This window comes from Mustela putorius, unplaced genomic scaffold (genome assembly GCF_011764305.1).
Source record: "Mustela putorius furo isolate JIRA1106 unplaced genomic scaffold, ASM1176430v1.1 tig00003909_pilon_pilon_pilon, whole genome shotgun sequence".
NCBI classification, from domain to species: Eukaryota; Metazoa; Chordata; class Mammalia; order Carnivora; family Mustelidae; genus Mustela; species Mustela putorius.
Window position 1 is genome coordinate 1799013 of NW_025422057.1, and position 23429 is coordinate 1822441.

The 23429-nt window shown below is 58.8% G+C and overlaps 1 protein-coding gene across 1 annotated transcript in view; it reads left to right on the top strand.

Annotated features, from left to right (window-relative positions):
- TCERG1L (transcription elongation regulator 1 like) overlaps nt 1-23429 on the top strand; it is a 174152-nt gene that overhangs the window by 107335 nt on the left and 43388 nt on the right. Inside the window, exons 5-7 of the mRNA XM_045068914.1 lie at nt 5108-5199; nt 8468-8556; nt 21561-21715. Coding sequence (XP_044924849.1) covers nt 5108-5199; nt 8468-8556; nt 21561-21715 — 336 coding nt within the window. The remainder of the gene's footprint in view (nt 1-5107; nt 5200-8467; nt 8557-21560; nt 21716-23429) is intronic.

Genomic DNA, 23429 nt, shown 5'->3' on the forward strand with positions numbered 1-23429 from the left:
GAGAGGTGGGCCAGGACAAAGCAGGTCCTGACATCCCGATCTATTCATGTGACCCCTTGGACCCCAGGCCCCCTCCAGCACCTGCTGTCCTGGCCGCCCTTGCTTCCCCCACAGAGCAGCCTGAGATCATCGTCTTGGGGACTCCACTGCCAGTGGCCATCTGTCTGTCTTCCTCTCCTGGGAGGTTTTCTGAGAAGGTAGCCGGAGCACAGCGACATCAGTGCTTCGGCCTTTGCTGCTGACGCGCGGACTGCTGGCTCCCGAGCCGGGCTTCTCGGTCCGACGACAGTCTCTTCCGCGTGTCCCTGTGGACGCTCGGAACCTGTGGACGCTCCTTCACCACGGGGAGCCTCGCTCCGCGTGTCTGGCTACTTCGACTCGTGGCTCACCGTCCTGGCTGCGTTGGCTCGGGAAGGTGCGAGACCCAGCCTGTGCGGCCCCTGGTGGGAGGAGGGGACGGGAGCACAAGACCCTCGCGACCACCCGCCTTTGCCACCTCTGCCCCTGGCCACGTCGCCCGCCCCTGAGCTGGCTCGAGGGTGGGGGCCTACCTAGGAACTCACTCCTCCTTCCAGCGGCTGGGCTGGCGGCCAGAACGGGAGGCCTGCTCGGTCCTGCGCTTGCGAAGCTCCTCCCCAGCAGGCCTTGGCTGGCTGCAGTGACATCAGGGACACAGGGGCAGGACACGCAGGTCTCCTCGGGGTGGCAGGCTCAGATGGAAAAGTGATCGGACAGGCTGTGGCTCCCTGGCACCCCGGTTCTCAGATTCACCAGCTCTCAGCTCTCAGGTCTCTGCCTCCTGCTTCCGTCCGTCTGTCTGTCAGGGCCCTGGATTGGCAGCTGCTGTGGATTCAGCACTGGGCAGCCCCAGCTTTCCCAGGGACAGCGTCTCCCTCGATGCTTTAGTCCCGGAGGCCCCGTCTGAAAACCCATGTGTTTCTCGTTTAGAACCGAGTGCAATGGGCCTGACTGTGTCATTTTTATTACCCGAGACATAAATTGCATTTTTCTCCTTATTTTACTGTCAAATGTTCGGGGGAGCTCAGCGCCGCTTAAATTGAGAAACAATTTCTGCCCTCCCTAATGGTTTATTTTGTAACCTGGAAAATGACTCACCTGGCCCGTTTCTCTGAGTATAAAATGAGATGATGGCTCGTGCTTGGCTCAGGCGTTGGGGAGATGATGTCCAGACGGGGCTTGTTCAGAGGCGGGCTGTGTGCGAGGCCGAAAGACCGTTCATTGTTCCCCTTAGGACACGTCTGTGCAAACACGATCGGTTCCCTGTTCCTGGAGGTGAGAATGTCCAAATATGGAAATGGGGTTGCCACACCGGCAAACCCAGAACACAGAGCCTCCATGACCCGAGGATTGTCTGCTAGCACTCGCGTGTCCACACAGGCCTGTCGTGAGTGGAGGTCCCTGGGGACAGACACGTGTTTCCGGGCACGGCGTCCCTGCGGTGGGCTGTCCATGGAGCCCGTCTCGCTGTTAGCCTTCCGCACACTGCGGGCTGAGGCGAGTGTGGACTCCGGGTTCAGCAGTGGGGACTTTTATGTAAGCCCCTCCTGTCCGGGCCTGGTCTGCCCCGGCCAGCCGACCCTGTCGCCCCAGTGTCCCCTTTATCCTCCTGCCACTCTGGGACATCACGGTCAGGGTCACAGGGGAGACACGGTGGATCTGGGGTCCCTTAGCCCCAGAGCAGACTCCCCACTTAATTCCAGATCCACCGGAGGACGTCCATTCCAGACGAGCCGTCCATCCGAGGTCACTGCTGCCTTCAGGGTAGAAACAGTGAATTCTCTCTCTCTCCTGCCGCCTTCCCTGGGCTTCATCCATGTCCCAGAGTCGGCCCTTCTCCCCGCAGGAACTCGGAAGACTGTCTCACCACCTCCCAAAGTCACGTCTCTTACTTTGGGATGTACCCTACGTAGTTCCAGGACCGAGAGGTCTTCTAGATCATTTCATTTTGTGGATGGGGAGACTGAGACCAGAGTTAGGACTAGATGGAACCTAGAATTTTTCTTTGCATTAGGAGATACTGGTCTATTTCTCCTTTTTTTGACACGTCACATATTTTTGTCTGCAGTTCATGTTAATAATTATAAAAACAATGTTTGAATGTTTTTTAAAAAAATCCTGGCGTTTGTTCCCCTGAAGCAACCGTTGCTGAGAGGAGGGTCCAGGTCCCGCCAGTCCTGCTACCCTGCTGTGTGCCCGGGAGCCATCCCGCTGGTGGCCCGATGCCCTGATTTCTTCAAGGGCCTGAGTTATAGCCCCTTGTGTGCCTTCCCAGGGCTGTTGCTGTGTCCTGGCCTCAGGTCGCCCCAACAGACTCGGGGGAAGAGCCCGCTAACTGCCCGCATCACCTTCCTGTGTGTCCCCTGCAGCCTCAGGGCTGGGCCGGCTTGTGCATGAGCCACAGATCAGGGCCCGTCAGGTGGATGTGGTGATTTTCAGTAGAGAAGCCTTACCTCCTTCCAGACCTCTCCGCGGACTAAACTTGAGGGAGGCAACTCTCACTTGAGACGAGGCTGGTGAGCTCGTGGCCTTGCCTCCAGGTCTCCGAACACGGACTTTGTGGAGTGCGTCCCTTACGGGGGCTGTGACCTTCCATGGAGGGCTGCGGACAGACACAGGGTCCGTCGCAGAGGACAGCTCACCCTCCCGGGCTCCCCGCGTGCATGGCCCCTCGAGGTTCATGGGAAATGCCGACCGATGGCTCCAACTTGGGTTTAGGGCAGGCAGTAAACCATCATCTGCTCATTTCTAGTGACAAACAGGTCCCAGGGCAGGAACCACGTCGGCGGGGACCAGGGCCGTCCCCCAAGAGTGGGACTCTGGCCCAGATCCACGTGTTTCCATCCCTTGGGCCTGCCCTGGGCCAGGTCTCAGCCAGTGGGCTCAGGGCGTCTCTGTTCCTGGGCAGCAGGGAATGCGCATCTGAGGTCATTCCTGGTGACCTTGGAGCTCCTTTGACTCTGTCCTCTGTGGGCCTGGCAGGGCCAGGGCCTCCAGAACCGCTTCTCCAGTGTCTCCTGGCACCGTAGAACACAGTGGTAGGTGGTGGGATCTAGGGGCCATGGGCTGAAGCCAAGACAGGGATCCCTGGGGGTCAGGCGTTTCGTCACTGGCCTGAGCCCCTCGGATGGGTCAGGTGGGACAGAGCATTCTAGAAGTCTCCTGTGATCCAGTGAAATCGCCAACACTCGTCCTATGGCCGGTTCCACGAGAAGCAGAAGGTGTTATTGTCGAGGTTGTTAGATGGTTGGGTCCTGAGTCTTCACCACACAAAGGGTCTCCACAGAGTAAAGAAAGGGAGTGGGCAGCCCTGGAGGAAGCGTGGACACCCGCGACTTGGACGTTGATGCTGGTGGATCAGGCGTCTTGAGGACAAGGCGTCCCCACATGCAGCATAAGATGCTGACAGAGTCGTCCCGGGATTTCAAACCGAAACATGTGCTCTCCTCGGACACCGGGTAAACTGAGTCAGGCTTTTCTTGGACACCGGGTACCCAGAGCCAGGCTTTTCTTCCCCTCAGCTCTCCCAGCAGTGCTGCGGCCCATGCTATGGGGCTGGGGCTGCGGGTTGGCGCCGCAGCCCCATGTGGAGCCCACGGAGCGCCGCGCCCCCAGACGCCTGCCTGCTGCCCGCACCTGGACGGGAGGTGGGCTTTGGGGAGAAATCCCCACAGCTTCTGGAGAGGTTAGCCCCATCCTGGGGCTCTGCTTGTCCCCATGAATAGTAATCAAGTGTCACCACTGCCCTGAAGTTAAAATTTTGATGGCTCAGGTTTGGTTCGACAGTTCATTGAAAGTTGACTGTTCCCTCCCCAGGGCTGATCTGGACATTTACCTGGATTTTCCGGGCCCTGACCCATGTCTCCTGGAGGGGGTCATGGCTGCCCTGGGGCCCGGAGGTCAGCGCTGACCCACCTCCGCGCTCTGGGACCGGCTGCCCTGTCGGCTGGACCCAGCTCTGCAGCCGTGAGGGTGCCGGGAGCAGACGCCCACTGTGGACAGATGATGGGGGGTGCGATGTGGGCTCCCGGCATGCGTGGCCCCTTCCCGAGCCTCCTGGCCAGGAGAGGGGGCAGGGGAATCCATGTTCGCGGCGGGCTAAGGAAGGTGGGAGGGAGGGGCAGGGGGCTCCTTGGGGCGCCAAGTCTGCCCTTCCCCGGCTCCGCCTGGTGAGCACAGACCTCAAGGCACCTTCCCTGTGCCTGCCTAGTGCGGGTGTGCATGTGTGTGCGTGTGCGTGTGTGTGCGTGTGTGTGTGTGTAAAGCAGTGTCTTCTGCCCCTTCCTGTCTTCCCCAGGGAAGGATCCGTGCCGGACGGACAGCAGCTCCCGGTCAGGCCGCCTCGTTCCAAGGGCCCTGACCTTCCAGGCTCGTCCAGACGGCATGTGTTCGTTAGGTTGGGGTGTGGTTTCAAAGTTTGGGATTTTTTGCTTTAACTCTTCGTTTTAAAATGCTGGTCCATTGTGCTGTGTCTCACTGCACCTGTTCGTGGCTTGCAGACGTCTGGGGGCTGTGTGGACAGTTTGGAGTAAGAGGAAGCCTGATCTTTCTCTGTCGGCAGAAGCTACATTTTTGCCACTTCCCCTTCCTTTCCCAAACAACTGCTTTGCAAAGGGTCATGGCCAAGCCAGCACCCACATTAGTGATAGGTGCACAGGGGTAACTGGGGGTCTGCCCGGCGTGGACCCCACCCACACCCCTGTCAGGATGGGGACCAAAGGTGGCCGCTTGTGGCCACCAGCCACCAAGGTCAAGAAAGCCTGGTTCTTCTGTCCCACATTGGCCCTTGGCCCTTGTCAAGGCGCCTTTCCGTGTGAGAACTTGGGGCCGTCCATCCAAAACCCCCATGGCCCGGTCCACCGGCCACTGTGGCTGGTGCTGGGCTCAGAAGGTGTAGCCAGAGGAGCTCAGTGACCTGGGAGGGGCTCAGTCACAAGACCACGGTCTAGACCGGGGACCACACAGCCTCGCTGAGGGACGTACGGCGTGGGCTGCCACATTGAATTTTCAAGGCCACTTTCTGTCATAGTTTAGTTTTCCAAAGGGACGTGACAAATGCGATGCTAACGACGTTGTTTTGGTCCAACAGACAGAAGCAGAGAGCACAGCCGAGCGCCCGGCCCCCCTGCCCTCATGCTGCACGCCGAGAGGAAGAGCCCAGCCGGGCCCGGGGAAGACAAGGTGGGTGTGCGGGCTCCGCTGACGTCTCACGGTCGCGCAGCCGGGAGAGGGGCGCTCGGGGCCGGGACTCCCCGCCCTGCGCGTGTTTCCCATCTGGCTCCGGGAGCGGGGGCGGGGGATGCTCTATGACACGGAGCCGAATCGGGCAGGACAGTCCAGAGCATGGCAGAGGGGCGGGGGTCCGCGGGCTTTGGGAACAGCCGTCGCCTTCCGGGTGGGTCCCGTTCCAGGGCTCGCCAGGCGCGGGGAGCTTGTGCTGAACTGGTTTCCCACGGGGGCTGTCCCCGCACTTCAGACAGGGCGGGGCACCAGGCTGCGGGACGCAGACGCGCCGAGGCAAGGCCAGAGCCCGTGTTTGGATTGTTTTAGCTGCGCGTGCACCGCCCCCAGCCACACACCTTTGTGTTTTCTCCTCTCATTCTAGTCAGAGGCTTCTCTTGGCCTTTCTGCCAAACAGCATTTTAGGACGGACCATGAGTGCATCCGGCGTGGTTACCTTCCATGAACGACCCAAGGGATTAGCTTTTATTGCTACGCTTGAAAACCACGAATGGCACTTAATTTGCTCTGATCTCGAGCATCCCGGAGGCCCGCGGTCCGCCTCTGAGCCTGGTTCACGTTCACTCGAAACTCCTTCCAGCGGGTCCGTCTCTGCTGCGGGTGTGAACGTCCGGTCCCCGCCGGCCTCCCCACCGCGCCCCTGCGGGGACCTCCCCGGCTCCATCCCGCCCTCCCCGTCCTTAGCGCCAGTGTCGGCCGTAAAGGGGTCACAGGGTGGTAGCGCACATGGACCTTCTTCTCCCGGTCGTAGGATTTCTCTGTGAGAGATGGACGCCTGTGCCAGAATTCCATATTTATTAAACAAACATCCTTCCTGGTGCCTTAACTACTTTCTTTATCCCTGGGCTCCGCGTCTCTAATTCACTTTTATCACTTTAGTGCAGAAAGGGAGTTTTATGCCATTTTTATCACCAACAGGAAATCATGAGCGGCGAGTGCCACATGAAGAAGACCTTGGTAATTAGCGGGAGAGAATCCCAGCCTTGCCGAATGTAAATGTTCGTCCCCGCCACAAATCATGCCCCCGCCAGATCTGCGTGGGTGATTAGCGGGGGTAACCCACGGCTCAGAGGCCCTCGTTGGGTTTCCAGCGTTCAATTAGCTTCATAATGAAAACCGCCCTTCGTTTCTCTAATTGGATTAGTAGTATAAACTCCGTTCTCCATATATTTTTTTAACACCACTTTCTGAGTCTTCCCTGTTATGTTCATTATTTATCCTGACCTTTTTTCCCTCACAGGAAGGAAAGACACCTTCTAGGACCCAAAAATTCTGGAAGAAATTATTCTTAAACTTAGGGATAATTATATAAATTAAAAATCGTTTCTCCTGTGCCATTATCTGTGGCAATGAATGGAGAACCACAGGCGGAGCCAGTGAAAGACCCGGGGTGCTCACGCCTGAGTGGGATGGCCCCTCGCTTCCCCGGTGTCGCCTGTCCGGCGGGGGAGCAGTGCCCTGTCCGCTCCGTCCTCTGCCGACACCCCGCGGGGTCTTTTCCGGAGGCATGTTGTCAGCTCAGGACTCTTGTCCTTCTTGGCTGGCTCTGCTCCACTGGCCACTCCCGCCTGAACACGGGGCCCTTCTGAGTTCTTGCCTCGTGGCTGGGCAGGGGGGGTGGGAGGTGATGGCTCCGCTGAGGGCCACGTTCCCGGCGTGGGGCTGTGTTCGCCCGGGCTCTCAGACCCTCGGTGTTCTTGGAGCATTTTGTCTGACTCTCGTGTTGTCAGTGCTCCGAGGTCGAGCATCTGCCTTTCCAGCTCGTGTGTTTGAGCCGAGGCTGACGCCGTGGATGCTGGCGGGGGTGCGCGAGGGCACACACGGGCTTCTGTGCATGTGGCCTCCTGGCTGGTGGGCCCCACGGCAGGTGCTCGCATGGTGGCCCCGTTCAGCCTCCTGGTCGAGACCATCCTAACACATGGTTGATCACCTCCTCACCCACAGTGTCCCTTAAAGTCCCGGCTTGAGCCGTGCTGGAAGCGAGATGGCATCTGTGCTCCTTCTTTCTTTTATTCAGGAATCAAGAGCTTTAATGGCACCTGACATTCCCAGCCAAGAGCCCTTTCGTTGCTCTGAATAACATCCTCACCCGATTGTTCGAGAGAAGGAGAGCCCCGTGCTGTATTATTCTAAGATCGAGGCTAGAGAAGCAGCTGGGAAAGGAAAGCACGTCCCCCATACTGCGAGCATTTGCTGAGCTCGCTGAGACCCCTCCTCTCCTTAACCACTCCAGAGTCGAGGGGACACTTTTCCGACGATTCCTCCTCAGGGCCGTCCGGTCTGCCTGCAGGAACTCGGATTGGTTTCCCCTCCGCCTGGCAGAGAGCCGGCGCTCCAACGCAGGAAGGCAGCTACATCAGTTAATCCAAACCTTCGGTCTGCATCTATGTCTATCCTGGTTTCTATCCTCAAGCAGCTTTCATTTCTCTGCAAACCGTGTCCATAATGAATGATGAGCAAGGGTCCTGGCCATGTTTTGTTTTGTTTACCTTTTTAATAGTAGAGAATAAATCTTCATTTTCTTCTAGGTGGTGTCGTGTTCAAACATTCCTTATTTTCTAAACAGAGATAGAGTGATTTCTAAACCAGCTCTGACTCCGCGTACCGTGTCCTGCCCCCGAACGCTGTCCCCAGCTAGATGCACAGAAGGGCGGCCAGCCTCACACGATGGAGCGAGGAAGCAGGCTTGTGTCCTCCGGCCTTCACAGGCCCGGCATGAGCCAGCCCCAGTGGCACCCGGGACCCCTCGCTGCCTCAGGGTCCCTACCGCAGTGCGTGGATTCGGATCTCCTGGACCCCAGCTTCTGAGTCAGCCCATTTCTAGAGCTGAATCCCACGTGATTTTATTTATTTATTTTTTTTACCCACGAGATGTGAAGGCATCCAGAAGCATTCTCTTGGCCGCCGCTGCCCATCTCCGTGTCTGCAAAAGCAGATAGTTTAGCCAATTTGGGGTAATTAGGGAGATGCCTTTGTCTGAGTTCCTCAGCACGGTCTACTGTGCCGTAAGTTCCGTATTCTCAGCATAATTGCCCAGTCCCATTTGCTTTGCTGCACTGAGCAGGTCATTATCGAGTGGGTACGTCGGCAGGTCTGTCTGCAGGAGACTTGCTACTCTTCCCTTGGTTGCCTAATTGAAGATGAGTGTTTAAATTAAAAAACAAAAAAACCAAAAAACCCAGTGTTGTCTTTCTCTTTCTGTTGAAAGGAACCGCCATCCATACTAGTCACCAGAGAGGACAGTGCAGCCGAAGGAAACAGACCCGTGGCCTCCACGCCAGTGCCCGGCTCCCCCTGGTAAGATGCTCCGAGACCTGAGAGCAAGGACAGGTAGCCACGTCTACACCCGGTGCCTGCTTGCTGGCACCAATGAGAGAATGTACGTTCCTTCGGTGATAGTGCTGTGCTTTAAAATACTAGTTTGCAGCTCCTGGCAGCTCCAGCTCCACCGTTGTGACGTTCTGCAGAAAGAAAGTAGCATTTAAGTGATACGTTACCCTGCTCCATACCCTTGCGAATCTGCATCCAGATAATAAGCTGTTGCATGTCTATCAGTGAAAGACGGTGTCTGAAGAAAACCCAGCACACATTAGGCTTCAAAGGGCTTTTCTTCCGTCTCCTCTAAGAACATAGTAACTGAATGGCTGTTAATTAAAGATGTGTCTGGCTCTCTCCAGCTGCCCTGGGAGGACTCCTGATCTTTGAGTACGCCGTGCTCGAAAGACCCTCCACGAGGGAGCCACTGCCTTTGGTTTTTAAAAATGTCCTTTTATAATGGAATAATTTGGAAGCAGAATAAAAAGGTTATTATAATAAAAATTAGTTCTGAAACCTGAAGACGAAAGGGTAGGACAGAGCTGGAAGGGACAGCTAATTCGGACAACAGAGACCGCGCCTTGGCATCTGTGTCAGGTGCGTCTGCATAGGAACCGGGTGGGACATCAGCCTCACACGGTGTCCCTGGTGACCGGCCATGCATTCTTCACTGGTGAGACGGGGCATGTGCTCCTTCCCCGCGCGGCCAGCCCTGGCGTTCCCCCAGCCACGCCCTGTCTTCAGCTGAACCTGCCGTTGGCGCAGGCCCTTCTTTGGTTAACAGTTCACACCCAGCTCTCCAGTCGCCCCACCACTTAGGGAGTGTCCTACAATTCAGTTGTGACGCAGAGTGGTCCGGACCCAAGAGCTAAGGGCTCCGTCCCTCAGTGGTGCCCTCACTTCAGACCCAAATGCCAATGGGGTGCGGGGTGATCTGCCCGCTGACCTGGCGGACCACCAACGTGGGGCTTCCTACAGCTCCCCTTGGGTGTAAGAATTTGCTAGGACGACTCACGGAGCTCAAGGGAAGGGTTTCCTTGTGGTTGCGGTTTTACAGGAAGGTTACAGCTCAATGGAGGAGACCAGCGCTTGAGCTGAGTGGGGAGGTCCGCGACCTTCTGTGCCCCCAAGAGCAGCACCCCAGACATGGGTGCTCACGAGCCGCGGTATTTATGGACGTGGCATCACAAAGGCACGGCTACTTAGATCACTGGGCAAATGGAGTGAGGACCACAAACGCATCTCTGTGATGCCGCAAGGGCTGCCCGGGGCTTCCGTCACCAGACTCCCCGGTGTGTGTCCAGGGTAGGCGCACTTTCCTGTTGAAGGGGCGGAGCAAGTTCAGCGCAGGGGAGTGGGGCTTGGAGGATTATGATTCTGTCGAAAACATGACCTTGAGCAGTGGAGGCTCTGACTGTGAAGCCACGGCGCTCCTTCCTCTGTAATACCGCATGAGAGCGCAGAAGGCTAATCAGACCAGAGCAGTCCTACGGTCCCTCCTGTCACTCCCTGCAGCGGGGGGCCTTTGTGTGTAAACTGTGAACCAGCCTGTGCCCTTCCTGGGCCTCCTGGGCTGGCTGCAGCCAGCTGTGGAGCCTGAAGTCTGGCGTCCTCTCGCTGACGCACCAGCAGGATGGGGATGGCGGCCCTGGGCAGGCCGGCTGGGCGCAGGCAGGGTCACCGTTCTGCAGGACGTCACAGGCCCGCAGGTGCGCAGACAGCTTCCACGGCCCGAGGAGGTGTTTTCTGGGTGGGAGTCAGGTGTGCCGGCTGCAACCTGCCCGTCCCTTCCCCGAGGCCGCGGAGAGGCTGCCCCAGCCCACCCTCTGTTCCTCTGTCCCTGCTTTTCTGACCCGGTGCCCTTGAAGGAGAGCGTTCTGGCCTTGTCAAGAGGCTGTTCGGTTAAGGGCCGGAGTGTTGACAGACGTGCTCCCTCGACACCTTCGAGCCTGGGTTTGCAGGTCCCCCGAATGCGGACCTTCGACCTCGCAGGGGAGTGGCCCCCACTCACTTGTTCGGCAGCTGGGAGGCAGCTTCACGGGAGGCTCCGACATCCTCATCGGCATCGGTGTCACACACTTGGGAGCCTGGCCCCAGCACTCCGCACGGACACCCCAGTCTGCCGCCGGGAAGGGCCCCTGCCTGGGGCACCGTGCCTGCTTCCCGTGCGTAAACCAGTCCCGACAGCCTTGTTCTGCGTGTTTGCTCTGGGCGGCCTTTCTTCCGGGCCATTGGTTCTCAGGAAGTCGGAGGACAGAGGGACCCACGGCAGGTGCAGGGCCCTGGCTCTGTCACCCTCACCAGCCACTTGTACATCAGGGCGTCGGAATCGGCCCATGGCATGTTGATGCCTCCGTCATCCAGACGGCGACTCTTCTGGGAACACGGTGCCTCTCGTTCAGAGGATTTGATGATGAGGTGTTCATGCGGAGGCGGGGTAGGGGTCGGAGGGACGTGACTGGGTCCCTTGGAGGTGAGCAGGGAATACAGGCATGTCCGCGGGTGTGACGGGGTGACCGTGGGGTGGACGCCATCCCCCAGGAACTCCGTGTTTTCACCGAGTCTCTTTACATGTCACCGTCCAGCACCAGGGCTCCCCACTCAAGTCTGGGGGAATCTGGTCCTTGCTCTTCCCCGAAGGCATGCCTTCTCCACGGTGGCCCCAGTGGTCAGGCAGGCCCCATTCCTGTCCCCAGGAGCAGATCCTCCTCCAGAGGGAAGTGTGAGGGCTCAGGCCAAGAGCCAGGAGCGAGACATCACCTGTGAACCTGAGCCTTGACCTCAGACCAACATTCTCCAGAGAAAACTTGGGGTTTCTAGAAGATTCTAGAGGTTTCAGGATAGGTGGGGCAGGCCACATAGGCTGGGAAAGGACCACTCTTGACCACCACAGAGCTCCAGGGGGCAGCTGGCATCACATAAGGAAGTAAGAGGTTTTGGAATCTATTCAGAATATGTAAAATGGAAAAAAAAATGGAAATCAAAGCATTCTTTTTTTTAAAAAAAAGATTTTATTTATTCATTTGAGACAGAGAGAGGGAGAAAGAGACAAGAACCCAGGGGGAGGCAGAGGGAGAAGCAGGCTCCTCACTGAGCAGGGAACCTGATGTGGGGCTCAGTCCCAGGACCCTGATGCTTCATGGGCTGGGCCAGTCAGGTGCCCCTAAAATGGAAATCAAAATACTCTTACTCTGCTAACGTTTTCACTGTGCTCACATTTTTACCAAATTGGAGCTGAGCCGTTGAATGTGTGGGAGGGCGGCAGGGTCAGCTAAGACCCAGAATCACGTGAACGCAGTGGGACAGGAGAAACTTGCTGTGAAAGGTTGGAAGCTCTGCTCCTTGAGGGACCCCGGCGAAAGCTTTGCAAGCGAGACCGGGGAAGGCAGTCCTGCTCGTGGCTCCGTGGGAGGCGGGTGAGTGAGTGGAGCGCCGCGAACGAGTGGCTCCCGTGATCATTTCCGACCGTGCAGCCAAGACACACGGCCGACGTACAGCCTTCTTCAAAGCACCAGCATCGCACGAAGACCTTTAGAGATGCCAGGCCAGTGCCGGGACGCGCGGTGGACACGGGGGAGGGGCCGACCCTCATTCTTCCCGCCTGTGCCGGCCGGACCACGGGCATGGATGGCTCCGGAGCCCGAAACGGTGTCTTCAGCCGGCCTGCGACTCAGAAGCTCGCGGAGACGCGCGCCGCCAGGAGGGCCTCAGGGTGCCATCATCCGACGTGGAATTTTCAGGAGAAAGAGCAAATGAAGACTATGCATGAACTTTCATAGAAAGTGACGTCCTATCTGCTTCAACATGGAAGAAGCAGCCGGAGGGAGAGCGTGATGGCATCCGGACCCGTCTTCCGGGCCGGCTCCTGTCTTCCCTGTGGCCGTCCCGGAGCGGCACTGTCGGTCTCTTACGGACCTCTGTGTATCCATTTCTCGGGCTCACCTTCCTCCTTTATAATTTGGGTTTTGACCCACAGGCCATTTGGGGACAACTCAGCCACTCTCTAATTGGAGGGTCATGAAAATGTTCTCCTTAGAACCGGTGAAGACACGAAAAAAACCTGAAAACTGTTAAAGTGTAAAGTTCATGAGCTTTGGCTCAATTGACAATCAGTGCTGGTGCCATTCAATAACATTTTACAATTCTTTACAAGACTATGGATTTACAAGTAATTCTCTATTTTTGTAAAATTTTAAAAAAATGAACATTGTTGTGAAATAAGACCATTTTCCAAGAAGTCAAAATTAATGTAGCAAGTTTTATGTCTGTGATGCCTTCAGAGCAAACCCCAACTCCTTTTCCCAGCAGCTTAGAAGGAGATGAGGGCGTGCTCGGGACGACCAGAGCTGGAGGCACCGGCAGGAAGCGGACTCGGCCAGCCAGCGGGTGCCACCTCCCAGCTGCCGTGAGGAAGGACACAGTTTGGCGGGAGCGTGTGGGACGCTGCCCAAGTGGCTATGGTTGGCGTGGGAGTCCCAGTGTGGCCGCAGAGAAGCTGGCGGCACGTGTAGCCTTCTGCCTGGGAGCAGGAGGGCCTCCTCTGGACAGGAGCCTCGAGGCACGACGCCCGGGTGCACGCCCTGCTCACCCCGACTGTGTGACCATGGCACGCTTCTCATTCTGATTTTATTCATTGTCTTAGCCGCGACTGACGGCATTTTTTATTCAGTCATAACTACCCATCCGCTGAGTGTGATGTTTTAATAGCAGGTTCTCTGGGTTTTTCTAAATCTTGGTAGTGGACACGTTTGGCTTGTTCTTGGGTGAAGTTGGTAGAACCTTCCCAGAAAGGAAATTCCCCAGAGCGTCGTCGGTGTGGATGATGTTTAACGAGAACAAGGTTATCAGAAAGCGCCGTGACGAGGATGCCGGGCTGTCCCCCTGCGGGACATGTGCTCTCCTCGCGGGAGGTCACAGTGGCCAGAACCCGCGGCCTTCCCTGCCTCGCGCACTCACCGCTGAAGTGAAGCCAAATGTCACTGTGTCCCCTTAGCACTGTCGAGTCTCTTGTTCTGTCGAGGAAGGGACGGGTGACACGTGATGTTGGGGAGGCGATTCCAACGTTCAGTGAAATGTCAGTCCAGCTTGGGGAAGGCCGAGGAGGGGTGCGTGAGGAGGAGGCCATTTCCACCCACAGCGAGCCCCCGGGCGAGCAGCCCCTGGGACACGGTGAAGTGTCGTCCGCGCGCTGCTCCGCTCGCTCGCAGGAATCCCTGCGCCTCGCTTTCATGCCGAGGCGGTGATGGGGTGTGAGGAGCCGCTGCGGGACTCTGGCCTGCGTCCTGTGACCGGGAAGGGCCAGGGCCTGGTGCAGGGAGCAGACCCTATGTCGCCAACATCGTGACTCCCCAGAAAGGCAGAGTCTCCCAAAGCCCAGAGCCACGGTCAAGATGGAGCCGTCGGGACCTTTGTTCTGTGAAGACAATGCGTGGCGGTCGTGGGCCTCGTTCCGGTGCTGGGAACAGACCTCCTGAGGTCCACGTCTCCTCTCCGAGAGGCTGGACAGACGGCAGCCGGGACTCCGGACGGGAGCCCAGCTCTGCGCGCGGCTGCAGGGCACCTTCCTGCTGCTCTTTGAAAACGGGAAAGAGATGGACGCGCAGGAACCGGAGGCCGAGGGAGAGACGCTGTCCGGAGTTCGGACGGAGGGTTCCGGTGACCGTTCAGAGCGGGACAGGCGCACACGGCCCATGGACCCCATCAGCCAAAACACCGTCCCCGGGTGCTGCATGAAGGACCCAGCCCAGAAGCCGCCGCCGTCCCCACCGCTCTGCCTCTCCTCCCCACTTCCCTCCGCGGGAGGAGCGGGGCCCCTTCTCCCAGCGACACCGGATGTCCAGTGCCGAGCTGCCCCCGCCGGTGGTCCGGGCCGCGTGCCCTCAGCATCCCGACCTCTCCCCGGGTGGCACCCACACGTCCAGCGTCTGGACTATCTTTTGTGTGGAATGACACTGCGAGGCCACAGCCTGAGGGTCTCCCTGGGGGATGGCAAAGCCACCACGTCCAGGTGCTGATTGGACATGAGTGTGTTTCCTCAACGACAAGTCATGGCTGTGGGCAGTCGTGGCCTTGTCCGCAGGAGCAGACGTCACCTGGACATCCACGTGCTCTTCCCTGAACCAGCGCAGTCGGGGTGGGCGCTGCGCCTGGGGTGGCCGGGGCAGAAAGCGGGCCGAGGAGGGCAGATGGCAGCACCTCCTGGGTCTCCTGGGCTCTCAGGACTCCACGCACGACCTCACATCCGCCACCCCCACTGCGGGTCTTCCCTCACTGAGCCGTCTGCGGCACCAGCTGGCTGTCCTCCAGGTTAACTCAGTCGGACCCTGTCTGCCTGGAGATGGCTCAGACCCCGCATGCAGGTCAGCGGCTTGGTCCCCGAGACCGCCCCCTCCCCACTGCGGACCCCAGTGTCCAGTCCAGGCTGTCCCCTCTGCTGGTGTTGGCTGGCTGCGCATCAGAGATCCCCGCGACCCCTCCTCCGGCTGGATTAATTCACTAGAGCGGCTTGTGGAACTGGGAAACTCTGTATGTACTAGATTTTCGGTTCGTTGTAGAAGGGACCAGCCCGGGAACGGCCGGCGGAGGAAGTGCAGGGGTGAGGTGTGGGGGGGGGGGGCGAGGAGCTTCCACGTTCTCTCCCGGGGTCACCCCTGCCAGCTCCATGGGGTCACCCACAAAGAAGGCCTCCGGTCCCCCTCCTTTTGGGTTTTCGTGGAGGCTTCACCGTGTAGGCACGATTGACCCAGTCATTAGCCGTGGGTGACCCCCCTTCTGTCCTAAGAGCTGCGAGGGGGGTGTCGAACGTTCCAACCCTCTAGTCACAGGGCAGGTTCTCCTGGCCACCTGCCCCCATCCCTGTGGACTGTCCCCAAGTCATCTCTTTGGCATAAAGGGCTTGTGATGCGACTAAGAGACCATCTCTCTGCTCTCATGTCTTAGGCGATCCCCAGGATTTGGGGAGTGCTGTGCCAGAAACAGTGACAAGACCAAATATGCTTTTCTTACTGCAGATCACACTATCACAGGACGGAAGGCGGCGGGAGGTTTTTACCGTCTCCTCCATTACTCTGTGCCCCTTACCCAGCCCGCCCGTGCACCAGCCAGAGCTCCTGCGTGCTGCCGGGCCACCCCTTCCTGAGCAGAGGAGGGGTGAGGACAGGGAGGGAAGAGCACAGGGTGCCCAGACCCTGCTTTTCGGTCCAGGCCGTAAGCCCTAGCGGGAGACCCAGGGAACGTCAGGCTCTGTCCCCTCAGGACAGTCCTCCTGGGTCAGGCAGGTGGGGGAACAAATCAGGTGGAGAGAGGGAAGGACCCAGTGGGAATCTTTGGATACTCCTAGAGCTACAATGTGGCCCTGGGGGTCTGCAGTCCTCAGGTGCCCCTGGGACCCCTGGCGCGTCCTGTAGCGGCCAGGGCAGCCTCACTAGACAGGATCCAGGTTCTCCTCTGTGAGGACTGCTGAGGTGGGGGATGTTCTGTCCCAGCCTGGAATAACTGTGATGTGCTAATGACATCCTCTGGGACATGGGGACAGTTAAAGAGAAGAGGGAATGTGGCAGCTCTCCAGATACTGTGTAGCGTGATTAAAGAAGGCGACCGTATACATATTACTTAAAATGTGCATAAAATGATACATAAAATTAATTTTGCATGTTACAGCTGGCTCCGTCTAGTTGAAGCCAACCGTAACAAGTGGCCGGGCAGACTTCTCCCGGGGGACCGCTCTATTTACCCTGCCACCAGCTCTGTGCCTCCAGCCCCCGTGTCCCCATGGCACCGGAACTGGGTTCTTTGTAGCCTGGATGGAAACGTGCCATGTTAATTGTCCTCGCTCGGCTTTCTCCCTGGCAATACTCCCCTCCTCGGTGCCTAATTAGGTCCTCGCTTCCCCTCCTCGGAGCTGGGTGGGGATTCCTGCCTACACTGTTAGGTTTGGGTGCTGGCCCTTCCAGTGACTCGGATGTGGGAGGGGTGTCCCTGGACTCAGCTCCGGGAGCTTACGGAGCCTGCGTGTCCCCGAAACAGCCAGCTGACCCAGAATCTGCGGAGAATTGTGCCAAATATGTCTCCGGTGTGAGTCTCTTCCTAGAGTTCACAGCAGCGCGTGGGGCCGGGGGCAGGTCCCTCAGGAAGTCAGTGGTGCACCCGGGGGGGAAGACCTGGGCCTTGCCATGGGGCGGCGTGTCTCCGAGTGTGGGGGCCGCAGGTTTCACTGGGGACCGGGCTCAGCAGGCTGGCGGCCCTCAGCGGCGGCGCCTGGTGCTGGAGAGAGCGGACTTCCCCTGGCTGCTCCGGTCTGGGCTGATGTGATGCCTGGTTTTCTTTGAGAACCAAGACCCTGCCAGGAATTCAAGTGGGTCCCCCAGGCCCTGCCGGAGGTCGGTCCCACAGGGGCTTCCCCTGCCTCCGTGTCTCCACTAGAGAAGGCCAGGAACCTGGGGCCCCTCACACGAGTCAGCCTGGCCCTGGGCGCTGTTTCAACACAGACCCTCATTCCCTGCTGGCCAGACCCACCTGCCAGACCCTTCCATAGAGGCCTCCTGTCCAGGCCCCCGCTTGCACCCAGCGGCTGGGCCATCTAGTCCAGATTCGGGTGCCCAAGCCTGTCTGCCCAGACCCACCGGGCTATAAGCCACTTGTCCAGACTTAATGCCCCAATTCACCCATGAGCCTCAGCCACCCAGGCCTGCCTGCCCAGACCCACTGGCCTCCCTTGAGCACAGCGTCAGGTCAACACGAGATTGCTTTGTAGCTGCCGAGGACCCAGAGTGGGAACGCTCTTGAGCCCTTGGACACTGCATGACAGGCCGTGGACTGCCTAACCAGGGAGCAGTGGGTATCTCCCCTCGTCTTCAGCTTCTTATTCTCAAGTCCCCTTCGCGCTGCTGACCAGAACTTCTCAGGACCCAGCACCCTGCCTGGGTCTTAGGGAGACGAGCGACTTAGATTCGACCACCTAGGAGGCCAGCTGCTCCGCGGTAGGACAGCCTCCCAGAGCCAGGTGGGAGGGCGCGGAGCTGATCTGAGGCTGGGCCCCTTCGCGGACCTTGGTCCAGAGGCAGCTCTGCTCTCCCCATGCCCACAGCCAGACGGACAGCGCTCCAAGCCGCTGGAAACCTGCATTTCCACGGCCCAGCTGCCTGTGGGATGAACGGGCGTGTCCCAGGACCGTGTCCTGTCCGCAGAGCCCGGTTAACCACTCCCTTCCCGGTAAATAACTCACGTTGCCGGCTGCGTCCTTGAGTGGCCATAGGGATGGCCGTGCTGTGTTTGGTGGCATCGGGTCTTGGTTTTGAAAACCCAGAGAGCAGGTCTTCCAGGGAAGAGAGAGGTGGTGGGGGCTCGTGGAGGCAGGTGTCCCTGGTGCGGGCACAGCTGCTGTCTCACCTGTTGGAAAGCCTCCTGGAGCACTTAGTTCTTCCTCCCCTTTGGGATTTGTCCTGCTCCGTGTCCCAGAGGGAGCAGCAGGAGCGATCTGGATGCCTGTGTGTTAGGAAGGAGGGATGTCTAGGCAGGGGAGCAGGAAAGCGGACAGGGCAGCTGCGGCCAAGACCGGGGGCCCTGGAGCATGGATCGCACCCACCCCTTCACCCCGAGTCAGGCAGTTAGGAGCTGCAGACAGCCCCAGCAGAGGCGCAGCCTCAGAGAGGGGTCGGGACAGGCTGAGCACATTATCTAAGGACTGAGAATGCGCGGCCGTGAGTCCCGGGCCACCGAGCGCGGGAGCCAGGCTTGGGTGCACCTGCCTGTGAGGGGAGGGGCGGCAGCAGGACTGTAACTGGGGGCCTGGCCCCAAACTGGGAAATGAAGAGAAAAGAACAGAAAGTGGAATAAAGGCTGGGAGGGATTTAGGAAACCATCTGGGACTAGACCCTCGTCCATCAGCCTCTTAAAGATGAGGATGGCAAGACCACGGCTCCACAGGCTGGGGTGCTACAGGCACAGAGGCCAAGCCGCACTGGAGGCCAGGTCTCTGCGCCCCCGGACGCCCAGCTGAGTGCTCTCTCCCTCCAGGGCTCCAGAGGAGGGAGCAGGTCAGTCAGTGCCGGGGGTGGGGCTCTGGGGCTGCTGGGGAGCAGTGGGGGGGACATGGTGCCCGGCCGCCAGGGGCCGTGGTGCCCATGAGGACTGTTAGCTGCAGCAGGTTTGGCGGAAGTCCTTCTCTGCCCCATCAGGTGAGGTCGGGGCTCCTGGGCAGACGCTGTGGGGAGGGGCTGACAGGAACGCAAGGAGCCAGAGCTGCTCTGGAATATTCCGCTCAGGCCAAGGGCCGTCAGCCACCACGGACGAGCCTGCCGCCGGCAGCTTCGGACTCGCAGTCGGAGAAGCTTCCGCAGCCGCATGTGGGGCCGCGTGGGCCGTCATGGGCACCAGGAGCGTGAGTGGGCACAGGGCAGTGACAGGAGGAGCTTGGCACCTGCTGTCCCCCCAAGCTGCTTGCCCCTGACCCGGCAGGAACCACCATCCCGAGAAACCGGGTGCTGATGAGCACGGGAAAACCATCCCCTCCAGCCCCCTGAGCGCACGGGCTGGGCCACGGGGTGCCCCGACAAGGGCTGCGGCTGCCGGGAGCACAGCCCCCAGACAAGCCAGGCGCCCTCCCTGCCTGGAGCTGCGTCTGAGTGGGGAGGAGCCGTGTCGCTCGCACAGGGCTTGTGGTCCCCGCCAGCCCAGAATCCCATCCGGAGAACTCGGTGCAACGTAATTACCTTCGGCTTAAACTCTATACTAACTTCCGGTGCCGAGGAAGCTGCCGACAAAACTCGTAGCTCCTTCTGGCAGGCAGAGGCGGAGCAGGGTCCACGCAGGGCCCACCCAGGCCCGCGAGGGCAGGGACGGGATCCGAAGTCCGGCGCCCGGTTGCCAACCCTCCCCCCGACTTCCAGCCCCTCACGGACTTGGTCAAAACCCCTGTGGGCCCAGGAGCCCCTGCCTCTCAGAAACACGGGACCGGCGACTTGCCTCCAAGTCCCCGTAACGGGGGTGGGGTGGGGTGGGGTAGAATAATGCACATTTCCATTCCAGCCCGTCCTATACACAGGATGGAACTGAGGCCACCTGGAGGTGGGGAAGCTCCCAAGGTCACCTGAAGGTCAAGGACAGGCCCAGAGCTGAAGGAGATGTCAGCCAGAGGGCGGGTCACCGTCTTCCATTTTCGTGTCTAGGCCAATGGTGGGCAGTGCGTGCAGGCCCGCTGCTTGGGGTTTGGGGGACTTCTGGCTGGAGGCGGGTTCTCATGCTGGTGCCCAGGACAGAGAGAGGCCACAGTCTGCCACAAACCCAGAAGGTGCAACTCCACAACTCCACAAACTCAGCATCTCATAATTCTGGAGGTCAGAAATCCCACTGCGTCTCACGGGACGCAAATCCAGGTGTGGGCAGGGCCGTCTGCTCCCGGAGGTCCGGGGAAGACCCGTCGCCCGTCCCCCGTCCCGGAGACCCACACGTGCGGTCCTCCCTCCCCCGCCCCCGCCTCGTGTGCGTCTGACGCCTGCTTCCGGGACCTCTGCTCTAACTCGGGCCCTCCTGCCTCCCTCTTCCACGCAGACAATCCAGGATCATTTCTGGTCTCAGGACAGTGCTTCCCACAGCTGCAAAGCTGCCCTTGCTGTGGGGGGGTCACACATTCCCAGTCCCAGGGATTAAGACGTGGACATTTTAGGGAGCCTCATTCTGCCGACCACACTCACGGCCCTGGCCCAGCCGGCTTGCAGATCCGTCAGACCATCTCCGCACCCCTCTGGGAAGGATCCTGGTCTGTTCAGAATCCCAGAACGCAGGGTTCAGCCCCCAAGCCCTCTGCACGGCCCATGGGAAGTGTCCGGCTGGGCAAGGAGACAGAGGCCGGTTCGAGGGTGTCCTCTGTGCAGAGCTGAGTGTCTGGTGCCGGCTCGCTCTGTCCTGACGGTGCGCAGCTGCGCACGGCCGGCTGGGCACGGGAGCAGTGGGTCACCGGGGATGAAGGCAGGGCCTAGAGGCAGCTCCTTATCGGGCAGAGGTCCCCTGTTAGAGGAAAACCAATAGCCACAGGTGCTCAGTACATGTGGGCTTTCCTGCGCAGTCCCACCGCTTCTGGAATCCGGGAACCCTGGCCTGCAGGGCTCTGGGAGGCCGCGGTGGGAGGCTGGGGCCCAGGGAGGGGGACTGGCCCAAGGAGAAGCGTCCAGGAGCCCAGAGCAGAGCGGGCCTCGCTGCCCCACCCCGGCCCACCCGTGGGGCAGAGCCGGAGGCCGGGCCGGGGGCCTTGCGCGGCCGCGTTCTTTTGGCCACTGCTGGACCCGGGTTCCTGTGCACGGAGCCTTCCAGACCCACTCACACGCGTTAGGGACCCCAGCCTTTCTTTGTTTTGTTTTCTTCACTTCTTGATCTTTCCCCCTCTCTGATGCCCTCCTCAGAGATGGGGTCGTCAAATGGCCTCTTACTCCGTTTGGAGATTTCAGATTCCTAATGTGAAAACACAAAGCTTAATTCTTTGTTCTTCTAGAAACGAACTGGAGAATGTGGGCAGAGCTGCTAAACACAGTGGCCCGTCTAATGTCTCGGATGTAGGAGAGTAGGATGTGCCGATGTCTCCAAGTCCTGGGAATCAGCAATGTGTACCGGGAAGCCCCTCCAAATCACGTGGTCCCCTGTGGGCAGCCAGAGGTCCCCAGAGCGCAGGGTCACACAGAGGCAGCTGGCGTGCCAGGATGAGCTTGGATCCCCAGGGCCGCGTTGAGCTGCCCGCTTTGCTCAGCTCTGCCGTCCCTACCCCATAGAAGGACAGTCAGAGGAATATTTACCCGTTAGCTAAATGGGAAAATAGGAGAAGCTCTGTGAAGCTGCCCAGAAAACCAGACATGGCCATTATGACTTAGATGGGACAGAAGTACCTTTGCCAAGGTGAGGATTTCGGGCCCCAGGGGTTTCTGGGTCAGGTGGCACGCCGCTGGTTTCTGAACTCCATGTCTTCGCGGGGAACTGAGGCGCGTTTTCCACTCAAACAGGTGTGTGGTCTGGACGGGCGACGACCGGGTTTTCTTCTTCAACCCGACGATGCAGCTGTCCGTGTGGGAGAAGCCCCTGGACCTGAAGAACCGCGGGGACCTGAACAGGATCATCGAGGACCCGCCCCACAAGCGCAAGCTGGAGGCGCCCACACGTAATGAGCAGCGGGGCCGCGGGCGACCGTCCCCAGCGCGGATCCCTCACCCTTGGGCAGGGACGCGGGGGGTTGGGGGAGTCACCTGGCTGGGCCGGAAGCCGATTTCTAAAGCGCTGCGTTCGCTCTTTGAGAATGTAGTCACTGAGGTTTTTGTGGCACTTTCTGCCGGAGACATGTTCTTCCAGGGTGGTTGGGGCTTTCTGTCCGCGTTTGGTGAAGCAGTTAACTCAGAGGAGGCTTTCTCGGTCCTCGGCTTCCTGAAGGCCCCCGCCCCGGTCATTGGCCAGCGTTTACTTTGTATTCCAGACGGTTCGTGAACTCCACTTGGGGACCGATGTGCAGACAGGAGCGCGTGTCCTTCCCCCTCACAGCCCCCGTCCCAGCTGCGAACGGACCCGTCCCTTGTTTATTCCCAGGGCGCTTGGCTTCCCGGGAAGGCAGGCGTTCGCGGGGAGGGTGCGTTCCCGCCCGAGGGGTCGGGCGCCTGGCGGAGAGGTCGCCTGTCTGCGAACAACCGTGGAAATCCCGCTTCCCCGGAGTCGGAGAAAAACGGTTAGCCTTTCCGGCAAGGGTCCTTTCCGATCAGATGTGATGTGTTTTTAATTAGCTGCGGTGTTGGGAAAGCCCGCTCGCCAGGCACGGGGGTTGAACAAGCGTTGGCTTCGCCTGGAAACTCAGAGTCAGGAGCGGCCTCCCACCCGAGAGGCGCACACGTGCCTGAGAGGCCAGGAAACTGGATCTTGACCCCTTGAAAGAGGGTTTTGTTTTATTTTTACGGGATATTTTATTGAGTTTGCAATGATGATTTTTATTCTCATGATAGAGAGCTGACGCACGACAGTATCTACCCATGGTTTCAGTCAAAGGCGGAGGCATTTAACTGGAACTTTAGAAAACAGTGTTTGGAAAGTTTTTTAAACATTTTTAACCACGCCAGGAGCCTGGAAAATGGTGCTCTTCAATGTGGGCGTAGTGTGTTGGGATTGGGGGAGGCAGGTTTCATCGGCTTGTTTCACCTAAGTTGACAAGAACATTCTCCAGTGAGTCCGGGGAAGCCTCCGCTGGGACAGGAGGTGTCTTAGGTGCGTATGTAATCGCATCTGTGGAAACGCAGCTGCACGCAGGGACAGGAAGCGTTGGATTGTGGTTTTGTCTCCTCCTCTGATTGGGTGGCGTCCATTTTTATTTATTTATTTTTGTTGTTGTTGTTTTTTTAAATTTCTTTTCAGCGTAACAGAATTCATTGTTTACGCACCACACCCAGTGCTCCATGCAATACGTGCGCTCCCTGATACCCACCACCTGGTACCCCGACCTCCCACCCCCGCCCCTTCAAAACCCTCAGTTGTGTTTCAGAGTCCACAGTCCCTCATGGTTCGTCTCCACCTCCTAGTTGCCCCAACTCCCTTCTCCTCTCCATCTCCCCATGTCCTCCATGCTATTCCTTATGCTCCACAAATAAGTGAAACCATATGATAATTGACTCTCTCTGCTTGACTTATTTCACTCAGCATAATCTCTCCCAGCCCCGTCCATGTTGCTACAAAAGTTGGGTGTTCATCCTTTCTGATGGAGGCATCATACTCCATAGTGTATATGGACCACATCTTCCTTATCTGTTCGTCCGTTGAAGGGCATCTTGGTTCTTTCCACAGTTTGGCGACCGTGGCCATTGCTGCTATAAACATTAGGGTACAGATGGCCCTTCTTT